General features: G+C 43.7%; 1 protein-coding gene and 1 long non-coding RNA gene across 5 annotated transcripts in view; both read right to left on the bottom strand.

Annotated features, from left to right (window-relative positions):
• LOC125964012 (uncharacterized) overlaps positions 1-14932 on the bottom strand; it is a 197104-nt gene that overhangs the window by 36491 nt on the left and 145681 nt on the right. The gene's annotated exons all lie outside the window — the stretch shown is intronic.
• The window catches only part of SH3TC2 (SH3 domain and tetratricopeptide repeats 2), a 64741-nt gene that overhangs the window by 14229 nt on the left and 35580 nt on the right, over positions 1-14932 (bottom strand). For all 4 annotated transcript variants that reach the window (XM_049708025.1, XM_033406827.2, XM_033406826.2 and 1 more), the window contains 4 exons: positions 14283-14416; positions 11453-11494; positions 9616-11313; positions 9327-9507 (listed from right to left, as the gene is read on the bottom strand). In XM_049708025.1, coding sequence (XP_049563982.1) covers positions 9327-9507; positions 9616-11313; positions 11453-11494; positions 14283-14416 — 2055 coding nt within the window. The remainder of the gene's footprint in view (positions 1-9326; positions 9508-9615; positions 11314-11452; positions 11495-14282; positions 14417-14932) is intronic.

Raw genomic sequence — 14932 nt, 5'->3', positions numbered from 1 at the left:
GTCTTACCCCTAGGTTCTTCATGACATTTTTTTGTCTTAAATTCCATATATATGTGTTAGCATATGGTATTTGTCTTTCTCTTTCTGACTTACTTCACTCTGTATGACAGACTCTAGGTCCATCCACCTCATTACAAATAGCTCAGTTTCGTTTCTTTTTATGGCTGCGTAATATTCCATTGTATATATGTGTCACATCTTCTTTATCCATTCATCCAATGATGGACACTTAGGTTGCTTCCATGTCCTGGCTATTGTAAATAGAGCTGCAATGAACATTGTGGTACATGACTCTTTTTGAATTATGGTTTTCTCGGGGTATATGCCCAGTAGTGAGATTGCTGGGTCGTATGATAGTTCTATTTGTGGTTTTTTAAGGAATCTCCATACTGTTCTCCATAGGGGCTGTACCAATTCACATTCCCACCAGCAGTGCAGGAGTGTTCCCTTTTCTCCACACCCTCTCCAGCATTTACTGTTTCTAGATTTTTTGATGATGGCCATTCTGACTGGTGTGAGATGATATCTCATTGTAGTTTTGATTTGCATTTCTCTAATGATTAATGATATTGAGCATTCTTTCATGTGTTTGTTGGCAGTCTGTATATCTTCTTTGGAGATATGTCTAGTTATCAATTTCTACGACTCTTTCTCCCTCATATGGTCATCCTGAGATTGCACACTGCTTGGTAATCAGTGCATGCTCACTGAATGCCTTCTGTTACTATTATGACCATCATTTTCAATAGGGATGCTGACTGTGCCAGTCCAGAGGCCCACTGCAACCCCCTGCCCCCATCCAACCTCCACATCCCCTCCTGGGGGATAGGCTGTAGTCCTCTCTCTCCTTTAGTACCTATACCCAGAGAAACATCAAACTCAGTCTGTGAAACCTATGGAATATCTTTCAAATGTATCCTCACCTTTCCATTGCTATGGCTATTCCCTTGGCCCAAAATGGTATTCTCTTACCCTTCCCCACTTTTCAAAATCTTTCTATCCCTCCAGGGCATCTTTAAATGCTATCACCTTTATGAAGTTTTCCCTGACAGATGCGCCAACCGGCAGCTGGAAGTGTTCTTTCCTCTCCCTCCAAACCTGCCCCTGCAGATGCCTGTCATCTCGCCCATGAATGCTTCCTGCCTTTGCCTGCTATGGCTTTGAGCTTTGTGAGAATGGAAATCCCATGGGGGTAGTTTAGTTGAAAAAATGTGTCCATTACATCAAAACCCACTTAATAAATTTCTCCTAGAAATCAGTGCCAGGAACAAATCTGCTCCAACAGATACATTTGTTTATATTCTTTTATCAGACAGTGGGAGCCTCCTATGGTTTTTCCCCTTTTACCTCAGCTACCAGGAAGCTTAGAGCAAAATTACAGTAACCACCTCCAGGTGCATGGAAACACCTGTTAATCTATATCTGTTAGCTGGTCTTTGTTCTTTTCTTTTTTTTCACGAAGGCTTTGTAGGAGTAGGTGATTTATACATGCTAAATAAATATAGCATTAATAGCAGTTCTCCTTGATGAACTGAGCATCCTGAAAAGGGATAACCACCTTATGTTTGCAGAGGCTTCCTCTGACACCTAAGGTACTTCCCATCTTCCTCTTAGTATTGCTCATATTAGTGGGAAAGGAGGAAAAGTGGATGTTTATTTCCTCCCAATTATACAAATACGAATCTCAGATATTAGAATTATAGAATACTAGGATTAAGAAATCCTAATCTGGATCAACTTCCAGAATGATGAACTAAGAATCTCCGAAAATCAGTCCCCCACAAGAGCAATGAGAACCTGGGCAAAAATTGTCACAACCAACTTTTGAGAACTCTGGAAATTAACAAAAGGCTTGCAACTATTCAAAGAGTGGTTACTCAAGAACAACAGATGAATTTCCTTAAGAATAGTGACTTTTTGGACTTCCCCGGTGGCACAGTGGTTAAGAATCCGCCTGCCAGTGCAGGGGACGCGAGTTCAATCCCTGGTCCGGGAAGATCCCACATGCCACGGAGCAACTAAGCCCGTGCGCCACAACTGCTGAGCCTGCACGCCAGAGCCCATGAGCCACAACTACTGAGCCCATGCGCCTAGAGCCCGTGCTCCGCAACAAGAGAAGCCACCACAGTGAGAAGCCCGTGCACCGCGATGAAGAGTAGCTCTCGCTCACCACAACTAGAGAAAGCCTAAGGGCAGCAATGAAAACCCAACACAGCCAAAATTAATTAATTAATTATTAAAAAAAAAAAAAAGAATAGTGACTTTTGTTGCTTTTTAAGTTGCTCTAGAGACATCTTCTCTCCCCCGCTCTGTGACAGGCTTAAAAACTAAAAGCCTCTCAACCATGGTAGCTGGGAAAACAAGCAGCCTAGCGCCACTGAAAAGAGTACAATGAGTGTGGAATTCCCCAGCATTCTATCCCCAGGGAATTGTCACGATTTTTACCTGCTTGGAAGTTCATTGAAAGCCTCCACTCACAGGGCTTGTTTTACATAAACTAACTCAGAGATGGCTCAGTATAAAACAATCTTTTCCCTGAGGTGTTTGTCCAAAAAGATCAGCAGCAATTGTTTAACATTGCTGCTGTCTGAGGTGGTGAAAACATCTGGAGCAAACAATACATTGACAAAAAATAAAAAACAAAAGGAAAAGCTGGGAAATGAAATGTCCATTGGAGGCTTTGAAAAACTCCAACGTAATCCCAGGAATCTAAAAGACCACACAAGTATAAAACTGTGTGCATGCCAAGGAAACCCCTGAGGTTGTTATTAATTAAGATGTTAATTATAATCCCCAGGGTAACCACTAAGAAAAGAGCTGAAAGAAACACAGTAAAAGAAATGACAAATTTAAAATGGAACAACAGAAAATATCTATTTAACACAAAAGAAAGAAGAAAAGGAAGAATTTTCAAAAGATATAAGAAACATAGAAAACAAATAGCAAAACAGGCAGACATGAATCCCACCTTACCAGTAATCACATCAAGTGTAAATGGATTGACCACCCCACTCAAAAGACAGAGATTGGTAAAATGGATTTTTAAAAACAAGCAACAAAACAACAATAACAAAAAATATGACTCAACTGTATGCTGTCTACAAGAGATACACTTTAGTTTGAAAGACACAAATAGATTAAAAGTAAAAGTAAGGAAAACTTTTGGATACACCATCCAACAAGACCTTGAATGGCTATACTAATATCAGATAAAAATAACAAAATTGCCACGAAAGACAATAAAGAAAAGTTTATAATGATAAAAGAGTCATTCCATTCGGAAGACATAACAATTAGAAAAATAATGCATCTAAAAATAGAGCCTCAAAGTACATGAAGAAAAAGCTGACACACTTGAAGGGAGACATAAACAATTCAACCACAATAATTGGAGACTTAAATACCCCACTTTCAATAATGGATAGAACAACTAGACATGAGAACAAAAGGAAATAGAAGACTTTAGCTATAAATCAATTAGACCTAACAGACATCTCTAAAAACAATGAAAATAATGGCAGATACACATTCCTCTTAAGTGCACATGGAACATCCTCCAGAATAGACCATATGGTAGGCCTTTCTCAATAAATTTAAAAGGAAATCATACAAAGTATGTTCTCCCACCACAACTGAATGATATCAGAAATTGATAACAAAAGGAAATTTGGGAAATTCACAAATATGTGAAATTTAAACAACACACTCCTAAATAACCAAGGGGTCAAAGAAGAAATCACAAGGACTATTAGAAAATACTTTGAGATGAATGAAAACAAAAATACAACACACCAAAACTGGAGTAAATGGAGTGAAAGCAGTGATCAGAGAGAAACTTGTAGCTGTAAATATTTATATTAAAGAAGAAGAAAGATCTCAAATCAATAACCTAACGTTCTACCTTGAGACACTTGAAAAAAAAAGAGCAAGGTAAAACCAAAGCAAGCACAATTAAGAAAAATAATAAATATTAAATCAGAAAAAAAGATGTAGAGAATAGAAAAACAATGGAGAAAATCAATAAAATCAAAGGTTGGTTCCTTTAAAAGCTTTTGTTAGTCTGGTCAAGAAAAATAAGATAAAAGACTATGAACTAAAGTGGTGACATTACTACTAACAGAAATAATTACAGAAATAAAAAGAATACATACAAAAATCAGCTGTATTTCTATACACTGTCAATGAACAATCTGAAAGTGAAATTCAGAAGACAATTCCATTTACAATAGCATCAAAAACTACTTCAGAATATTTAACAAAAGGAGTGCAAAAATAATATTCTAAAACTACAACACACTGTTGAAAGGGGTTAAAGCATGCCTAAATAAATGAAAAGACATTCCAGGTTCATGAATTGGAAGGCATGATGCTGTTAAGATGGCAATATTACCCAAATTGATCTACAGATTCAACATTATCCCTATCAAAATCCCAGCTGGTTTCTTTGCAGAAATTGAAAGCTGACGCTAAATGTCACATGGAAAGGCAAGGGACCCAAAATAGCCAAAACAACCTTGAAAAAGAATAACAAGTTTGGGAGATTCACACTTCCCAATTTAAAACTTACCATGAAGCAATAATAAACACAATAGTGTAGTCTGGCATAGGTCAGACATATAGATATATGGAATAGAATTTAGCACCCAGAAATAAACCCTTACATTTATGGTCGGCTGATTTTAAACAAGGGTGCTGAAAACATTCAATGGGGAAAAATAATTTTTTCAAAACGTGGTACTTGGGCAACTGGATATTCACACAAAAGAATCAAACTGGACCCCTATCTCACACCATAATCAAAAATTAACTCAAAACTGCTGATTGACCCAAATGTAAGGGCTAAAATGACAAAACGCTTAGAGGGAAACAAAGAGGTAAATTTTTGTGACCTTAGATTAGGCAATGATTAAAAAAATAGATAAACTGAACTTCATCAAAATTAAAAACACTTGTACTTCAAAAGATGCCATCTAGGAAGTGAAAAGAAAACATATGGATTGGGAGAAAATATTTGCAAATCATATATCTGATAAGAGATTTTTACCAGAATACATAAAGAACTCTTACAGCTCAAAAATTAAACGACAAACAACACAAAACGGGGCAAAGAATTTAAAGAGACATTTCTCCAAAGATATACCAGTAAGCACATGAAACGAAGGTCAACATCTTAGTCATTAGGGAAAGTAAATCAAACCCACAATAAGATATCACTTCATACCTAACAGGATGGCTAAAATAAAAAAGACACACAATAACAAGTATTAGCAAGAATGTGGAGACATTGGAGCTCTCATACTTTGCTCAAAGGAATGCAAAATGGTGCAGCTACTTTGGCAGTTCTCCAGAAGTTTAACTATAGAGTTACCATATGACCCTGAAATTCCGCTCCTAGGTACATACACAAGAGAATTGGAAAAATATATTCACACAAAAACTTGTTCAGGAATGTACACAGCAGCATTAATCATAACAGCCACAAAGTTGCAACAACTCAAATGTCTTTTAACTTATGACTAGATAAGTAAACATGATATATCCACACAGCAGACTAATACTCAGCAATAAAAAGGAATGAAGTACTGATACATGTGACAACATGGATAAACCTTGAAAACATTACCCAAAGTGAAAGAAGCCAGTCACAAAAGGCCATATCTTGTATGATTCCATTCATATGAAATGTTCAGAATTGGCACATCCATAGAGACAGAAAGTAGATTAGTGGTTGCCAGGCTAGGTAGGGGTGGGTTAATGAGAAGTGACTACTAATGGGTATAGGGTTTCTTTTGGGAGCCATGAAAATGTTCTGAAATTAGATAGTGGTAATGGTTACAAAACTCTGTGAATATGCTAAAGATCACTGAACTGTATATTTAAAAGACAATTTTATGCTATATGATTACATCTCAATAAAGCTATTATAAAAAGCTCAATTCGGGGCATTCTTCTATAAGAGTCCTGAGTAACCAGCCTCTACTTGAATACGTGTAATGATAACACTCTCTCATCTACATAGGGTAGACTGCTCCATTTTTGGACAGTTCTTTAGAAAATTGTTTTCCTAACCATTAAATTCCCCACCATCTACCACAGTACCCAGTACATCAGAAGGGCTCCTATAGTAGAATAAAATGCTGGATCAACATTTCATAGTGATATTTTTAAATGAAAAAAGTAACATGAGAGTATATTATGTAACAGAGCTTCTATCATAATCCCATTTAAGTAACTAAAAATGTGCAAATTATATATACCTAACATATATTTAATATAGAGGACATGTATCATATATAATCTTTCATATGTATAGAATATTTCTTGATGGATATTTAAAAATCTTTAAGTAGTTACTTCTGAAGAGTCTTAGGAAAAGGGAGGTTGCAATAAGACCTTTATTTTTCAACTATAACCTTCAGTACTGGTTTAATTTTTTTTTACCATAAGCAAATATTATAATAGAATTTTAAACAACTTAAATTTTAGGAAAAAAAATTATTTTTGATTTGGGTGGTAATCCCTGATATTCCAGTTCACTATCTGTTATTTGGGTCCTTATCAATGCAAACTCCCTGAGAAAAGACCCACTCTGTTCTGTAGCTAATGCTTTGTAGGCCAGGCTCTAAACAGGCGGTTGGAAAGGGCATCTGAGGTTCCACTGACAGCCGTCTGCCGACTGTAATTGTCACTGAAGACCAGAAAGTCTGCCTCCAAGTTGCAAGCACCATTTTTCCCTTACCTGAATCCTGTGCAAAGAAACCAAGGGCTCCCTCGGGCAAACTCCCTCATTCTCCATCTGAATCTCCTCTCTGGCAGCCAAGTCAGCCAAGTCAGTGTGCAGCCTGCAGCTCAGGGCTGTAAGCTAGTGGACTAAATAAATAATTTACTAACTACTTGGCTGCCCACACAAACATGTATGTCTCCCTGTTCTATGCCAGACACGAGGTCTGCCCAGATGGAGTTTATAGTTACTACATCAAGACCTTCTGAAGCTACTGCAGAGTCTTTCAAAACCCCCAAAAGTTTAGGTCTTTGATCTTGAAGCCCCACATCTTTAAGAATCTGCCTCCAAACTTCAAGACTCTCTGAAGGAATTCTTATACTAATAGGGCTATTGCCGGTGTCAGCATAGCATAGCTGGCTGGTCCTAGGCCTAACATTTTAGAACTAGAAGGCACCTCATTCAATTTAACCTTATTAATGGGGCAACCAAGAGACTTCTTTAAGGACATGTTATTAGCTCATGGCAGGCTCAGGTTTCCTGACTCCTAATCCAGTTTTGGTCACTCCTCTCCCTCTCTGTGGCCTGTGACTTCCTCCAGACACTTCTTGGAGCAAGCGCAGCCCCACTCCTTCTCTCCCATCACTCCCATCACCTAAGAAGTCCAGTGGTCCTTCACACTGCCTTAAGAAAGGCCTCTGCACTCTGTGTTGAGAGCATCCAGGGCTTACTCTTTGGTTTTCCCCTTAGGATTTCAGTGGGTTTTGACAACTGGAGGTGGGAGGAAGGCTGTGAACAAAGGATGGCAGTTGGGTAGGTGGACTGGACAGTGATTAATCAGAGACTGAACTTGTACACAGGGAGGGGTGGCAATAAACCTGACACATGTTTGCCCCCCATACTCCAGTTCCTTAAAAGTCAGCTTTCCCAAAGCCCATTCTCACTATGCCTCACCATGAATATATGACTATTTCATCTCTAAGGTTAATTCAAGCATACCTCTGGATCTGCTCCAAAACCATACAAACTCCTAGGGTGTTCTGAATAGAAGCATGGTACGGCTGGGGCCCAACTTCCTGTCCCCTCACAGGCTGCAAGGATCCAAAACTCCCTTCCTGGGACTAAAGCAATGGGATATTTGGAGGATACCTGATTCTTAGAGGGACGAGATGAGGGAGAGGGAGACAGAATGGGAGAGAGAAAGAGAAAGAGAGAATTCGTTATCTGATTATTAGTGATCTGACGGACCAGGTGCCCAAGTTACCACGTTGCCTAGAAAAGCAAAAATTGTCATTTAAATAGCTTCTCCTCAATCACCTCTCTCTGCTCAACACTAGCAATTATCCCTGCTCTACATTAGAAGTCAGTCATAATTTTATGAATACAATGTTACAATGCTAATCTGTCACAAAGTGAAATTAAATATCTTGCAAACCATGTAGAATTTAATGGAATCAATTAAAGGCTTGTTAGAAAGCAGAACTGCAGGCCATGTCACTGGCAAATGAGGATCAGGTAGATTTGACCAGTAAAAGATAGAAAAGGGAAAATCAGCAAGAAATGGAAGGATAATCCACTTGAGAATAATTTAAATATCAAAGTGTGAAAAAAAAGGCTTGGATAAAAAGTTAAGTTTTGGGATATTTTTGCAAAAATGAGTCTTTCTAAGAGAGTGCTAAAAGTCAATCACAAAACAAAGGAGGTTTAATTGTGCTATTATACAGTTCTGTCAACACAATTAAGCTGAAAAGTTAACAGTTCTTTTGTTGTGTATTTATTCTACAGCTTAGTGCATAGTTGCGATGACAACCTAAGCTTCTTAACTAAAAAGTGAAAATAAACTTAGTTTCACCCTTTCCAGTTTCATTTTATTTATTTATTTATTTTTGCGATACGCGGGCCTCTCACTGTTGTGGCCTCTCCCGCTGCAGAGCACAGGCTCTGGACACGCAGGCCCAGTGGCCACGGCTCACGGGCCCAGCCACTCCGCGGCATGTGGGATCCTCCCGGACCGGGGCACAAACCCGCGTCCCCCTGCATCGGCAGGCAGACTCTCAACCACTGCACCACCAGGGAAGCCCTCCAGTTTCATTTTAAAGGTAAGTTTCCAATCAAAAATTTTTACTGTGAAATTTTACACCCCTGTTTTCTGTGCATTTATTTACATCGGTCCTTTCTCTAATACCAACTTCCTCAGGTAACGAAGACCTCCTGAGGGTTCCACAGTCCTCAGTGTAACTGCCACCGCTCTGAATTATGCACCCTCAGCCACATTCACTTGATAGGTTGTTATAGAAACACACAGGTAATTGTAACATAACCAACATGACTGAGCCCTGTTTACCAGGCACTGTTCCAAGTACCCCATGTGCATTAACTGGTGAGGAAGCGGAGGCACAGAGAAGTGTAAAAACTTGCCCCAAGTCACACAGCTAGTAAGTGATAGATGGCACTGAGTTTGCCATGTGGCTGCAGAGACCACGTTCTTTTCCACGATGCCATAAACATATCACGTGCATTTGGACTTGACTTCGTGAGGGAAAGAATACTGATTCTCCTTAAGGAAGAAAAGATGTTCTAGAATTATCCCTGAGCTTGGACTCACCTGGCCGTATTTAGGTTCCGATAGAGCTGCCCAAGGGACTCCAGCAGCCTCCCCTCCATCTCTCGGTCCCTGAGTTGCTGAGCCAGGGCCAGCCAGTGCTCGTGGTAGGTGATACATGCCTCGGGGCTTGGGGACACAGAGCTGTAGAAATGGCAGAGGGATTTGGTGACCTGAAGCTGACCTGAACATAAAGCAGGAACACGGATGAGATGACTGGAGATAGGACAAAGGAAAAAATGTCTTCTAACACTTATTTCTAAAGCATCCCAGCAGCACGGGATATACTCACTCTTCAGGTGTTGATGCCTTAATCCAAACAGCAATGCCATTTCGTAACAAAAGCGGCCACTGGCCAGCTGGTGTCGATACACCTCAACTTGGGCCAACCAGAGAAGCACCTGTACTAATTCCATGTCTGTCTCCACGCTGGCCTGGAGTTTAGAATAGAGTTGCACAGCCTGCAGAAGATAGTCCCTGGCTGGCTGCTGAGTCCAGGATTTAAGGGTCAGATGGCCAAGATTGGCCAAAGCCACCGCCTGGTTGCGCACATCCCTTGCCTCCTGAGCTCTGTTCAAGGCCCAAAGATAGCTGTTGGCTGCCCTGTTCACCCGGCCTTCACCTTGAAGTGCGAGTCCCAGGAGGTTCTGGACCACTCCCTTTTGGGTAACACTCTCTGTCTCCTTCAGGGAGTGTAAGAGTGGCTCAAGGATGTCCAAAGCCTTCTTTGCCTGGCTGGCTAAGAGATAGGCCCACGCCAAGCAGAGGGAAGACTCAAAAGCTTCCCGCTCACTCAGCAGCTGGCCTAGCATCAAGGCTTGGCTCAGGTAGTGGATGGCACCATCAGGAGACCTATGCTGGAGGTACACTTTGGACAGGATGAGACACAGGGTCCTCTGGGTGCTCTGATCCACCTGCTCCTCACAGGCAGCCAGTGCCTGCCTGAGTGCTGGGCACGCCAGGGCAGAAACTTCACCCCAGCTTGGGGAGGGGATGCCAAGGAGCTTGGTGGTGTTCTGGAGGACCAGGTGGACCTGCCAAATTGGAAGGGCCATCCCTTGGGTGCTCTGAGTACCACGTTGCCGGACAGAAGCCACCGCAAGGTGTGGCAGGTATTTCTTGTCATAGAGAAAACTCAAGATAGTGGCTGCAGCGTCCAAGGTGGGAGGGTGTCCAGAGAGGAGCTGCAGGCGCTCAGCGAAGGGCAGGACCTCATCGTGCCGGCCGAGGATTAGGAGCAATCGGACGGCCAGGAAGCAGGCTCTGGCCTCCAGGGGGCAGCTGCCCGACACGATGCCCTGTCTCAGCACATAGGCCACCACATCCAGCTCACTCTTGGCACTATACTCCCGGTCAGGCAGGCAGACCAACATGGCACCTGCCTTTTCCAACAGGCCCGAGCCTTTATGCCTCAGCCTCTGCCTCAGGTAGATGGCCGCCAAATTGATGTACAGGGCAGCCGCCAAGGACAAGTCCTTAAATGCCCCGTTGAGAATGTGGATGGCCTCCTCAAAGTACACCCTGGCCTGAGAGAGTTTGACCTTCCTAACGCTTAGCCGGCCCAGGAGGAAGCAGAGCCGGGCATGGGCCCAGGTCATGTGGCTGCGCTTGGCCCACTTCCTCGAGGCCTCCAGGTAGGCCACGAGCTCATCCTCCTCAGAGTAGCTGTAGAAGGAAGTCGTGAGGAAAGAGAAGGAAAAATCATAGAGGCTCTTAAAGTGGTCAGCATAACCCTCGTGATCCAGAAAAGCCAATATGGGGGTGAAGTTCTCAGCCTCCTCCTCCTCCTGACCGGTGTTCAGGTCCATGAGCAGCTCCGGGTCATCGAGGTCATCAGGCTCTGGCAGGTGATAGGTGTCTGAGGAGGCTGAAAGGAGCTCCTCCTCCAGGCTGGAGTCCTCGGAGCTGCTGGACTGTCTGGAGCCCACGGCCTGATGCTCCTCCCAGGCTCCACCAGGCCGGGTCTCCTTGAAGCCTTCGGGCTGGGACGCTGTAAGGGACAGGCAGAATTGAGCAACTCTAAGTACCTGCAACTATGGTGGCCAGCTCTTGGCAAGAGGACAGGACGCTATCCTGGAGGGATATCCTGGACAGGACTGGAGGTCAGGTTCAGCATGATCTCTACTCACCGCTCAGATCATTTGGAAGACTCTGGATGGATTCAAACCCACCTGGATAGAGATGAAGGACGAACCTATGTTAGGTCAGAATGGCCTAGTATGCTTATGCCTACAGGTGCTCCCTGACCAGTGGCCCCTTAGGACACTTTGTTTCAGTTTCAGACCATCTGCCATCCCTAAGGTACTAGGCAGCATCTTCCCTTCACCATCAATGCTGCAGGGACCTGAAGATCATCTTGTTTAACTCACTCACCTTACAGTTGGGAACTGAGGTAGAAACGAGAACAGAGTCAGAGAAGAAAAGCCAGAAACATGAGCTCTATGACAAGAGGTGTGGGTATGGGTGGGGGGGCAGGGGGTGGAATCTGAAGGCCCAAATGTCTCAGCAAGTTTATGACAAAGCCATGAACAGAACTCCAAGGGCAGCGCACTCTGTGGCACGTGGCACTGCCTCCCATTTATGTATGTACAGCCTTCTTCCTTCCTCCATTCATTCATCATCCATCCACTCAACAGACAGACTCAGTGTGCACAATGTGCTTTGTAAATTTGACAGCATGAGGCGACCAAATGTAAATAATGAAGAAAAGAAGGTAAAGAAGCATCTACAGTTCCTAAGTTTTGTTCCCTAAAGTACCTTGGTGGGATGAGGTGGGAGAAGGGACGGTCTTGAGCAGTTTTAGACGTTTTGAGTTTTCGGTACTTGCAGGAGCTCTAGCAGAGAATGAAATAGATCTGCAGCCAAGGAGAAAAGTGGAGACTTGCAAATATGGATTTGTGACTGACAACAGGTCACAAAGAGTGGGACAAAGTCCCAGAAGAAGGATTTGGAAGGAAATACAAAGCAGGTGGGGGAGGAGTGGGGAGAGGGGATTCGTGAATGAGCCAGAAAAACTGCAGCATTTACTTGCAGGTGGGAGTCAACGAAAGAGACTGAAAAGGCAGTCTGTAAAGAGAAAAGAGGAGTCAAGGAGACCAAGGTGGCTTATGGTGCAGCCACCTAACATAACAAAAGTGAAATAAGACAAGGTGAGAACCAAGAAGTCAACCTGGGGTTTGGCAGCAAAGAAGTTGACCCCCTTGGCTAAAGCAGCCACAGTGGAGCTTGTGGAGGCGAAGGCCAGGTTCATGCTCCATAGGACAAGGGCTGCTAGAAAGAAGATTCTACCTCTTCCTGGCAAAGAAGCAATAGCCAGCCACCTGTGCCTGCACTCTGAGCTCTCCAGTGCACTTTGAGGGTAGCAGGCCCCTCACCAAGTCAAGCCTCCACTTGCTATTCTCTAGGGAAGGCTTCCTCTGTGAGTGTCATTGCACATACTTAAGATCTGTAACCCCCAAAGGTCCCACAGCCAAACACAGCAGAGCTAGAGAGCTGGACTCTGGAGAGCTGTTCATGCACCTGGCCCTCCCTGACGTTGCGGAACACGTGCCAGTCTTATGCAGTCATTTCTCTGCAGGCCAGGACCACCGAGAGCACAAATGATGCATGAGTTACCAAAAAAAATGCTTCCTCTGGGAAGAAGAATTACAGGGCATAGGCCTTGGGGGAGTTGGAATTTCCCAGTAGGATGCACCCTCTGCTGGTTGCCTTGGTGCCAGGGATAGCCTGTGCAGCCATAAGGCGTAGCCCTGCACCCAGCAGAGTTGCACTCCTGGTCTGTAGATAAGAGCTAATGGACTGCCTGAGACCTGCCCCTGGACCTCTCTCAACCACTGGATCAACGATTGGCAGATACCCCGGATCCAAGCCTGTAGCCACCCTGCCTTCAAGGCAGACCCCAAGTAGTCCTTGATTTTTAGACCTTTCAGACCTCCTGCCTACCAGGCTGCATTCACAGCTTCAGCTTCCTGGCTCAGCCTGCTGGGGCAGTGTGATCGGCTTGTGGCGAGAAAGTGCCGCCAGGGCTAGTGCTGATGCCTGGGTGAGGTGCTCTTCACAAATGTTCCTGTGCCTGGGAGAAGCTCTGCAATTCCCACCTCTGCTCCGGGAGCTGGCCTGAGGGTCCCTTCTGCAGAATCTCTGGCTGCACCCATGAAATGTGTTGCCATCTAATCTGGCCATACAGGGGTAGACACACCATCACCATCACTGAAGAGATAGGAGAAACAGGAATCCCTCCTCAAACCCTGTCAATGAATGCACTTCCTGACACAGAGCAGTGGGCCCCTCCCAAAGTAAAAGAAAAGAGTATCATTCATTCACTCAGTCAGTCATTCAGACACTGCTGAAAACTGTGCTAGGCACTGAGGTCCCTCACCCACCCAAAGCTAACACATCCGACAGTCCAATGTCATTTTGTGTCAGGGGCAGTGTGGTGAAGTAGGGATTGTCCTGACGAGAAGATAGGGGAGGGCAGTTCTTATCCTGGCTCAGGCACTAATTCACTTGGGCCTCAGTTTCCTAATCTGTAAAGTAAGAGGAGAAGTCATCTCTTAGGGTCCTTCTAGCTATGACATTCTATGGCTCCACCTTTATTACTGGGGAGCCAGACCTACTTCAGCCCTAGAAGGAAAACCCTCAGCCACAACTCAGGAAGTTTTCTTCTCCAGGATTAGAATGGGAGGCTCAATATGGCCAGCCTCCCATGCTATAGCTGAGTTGATTTCATCACATCTCAGAGTTTCTAGGCAGCAAGTCCCCCTCCACTCCAGAACTGTCTGAAATGCAAAGTGAAAATGCTGCTAATCAAATATGACCCAGGTCATCAACTCAACCGTGGTCATAGCCTCACATTCATGCATAGGATTATACTTTAGAGATATTCTGTTTCTAGTTAGGAACACCCCCTTAATCTTGAGGAGCCTGGGCTTTCACAGGGTCTGAGGAGCGAACACTCACTAAGCCGGTAGACAGATGTTATGTCAGTCTGAGCAAGCGTGTGGAGGAAGCTGGCACACTCAGTTTTCCTGTCACTTCCCGGGACCCCCAGAGAGCATCTTTCCTCATCACTGAAAAAGGTGGAGTTCTTGCTCCTGTATTGAGGCAAAAGACATGGACACAGATCAGTGCAAGGTTCCAGACACTACCCCTTCTCTTTTCGCCCTAGGATGTAGTGAAGGACACAGAGGAGCCATCAACCCATGTGCCCAGAGCTGAACTCAGACTCCTCATCTCACTGTTGTATAATGTATTTATTTATACTGCCAAGGAAGAAGAGCTGGTAGCACCTCATCTGTGCAGAACTGACCTACGCCGTTGCTGAATTGATCAAAGTGGCAATGAAAACACCCCTCCTGTTAAAACGGCATCTCCCAAGAAAAACAAAGCCCCTTCCTTCGACTCCTACCCATTCTTTGAGACCACATGGTGACTATTTTTAAGGGAAGATATAGGAACTGGCTGCCCTAAATGTAAGAGTTGGAAAAGGACCACTAAAAGATGTTTCTTTGACAGGTTATTTCAAGAAAACACTCGGGACTAATGACACAATCCAGAGGAACAATGGAGAAAACTTGACTGTGGTCAGAATGAACCTTTCACATTGGATG

This window comes from Orcinus orca, chromosome 3, assembly GCF_937001465.1.
Source record: "Orcinus orca chromosome 3, mOrcOrc1.1, whole genome shotgun sequence".
NCBI classification, from domain to species: Eukaryota; Metazoa; Chordata; class Mammalia; order Artiodactyla; family Delphinidae; genus Orcinus; species Orcinus orca.
Note: the sequence above shows the minus strand (reverse complement) of the source record. Positions and strands in the feature narration are given on the sequence as shown.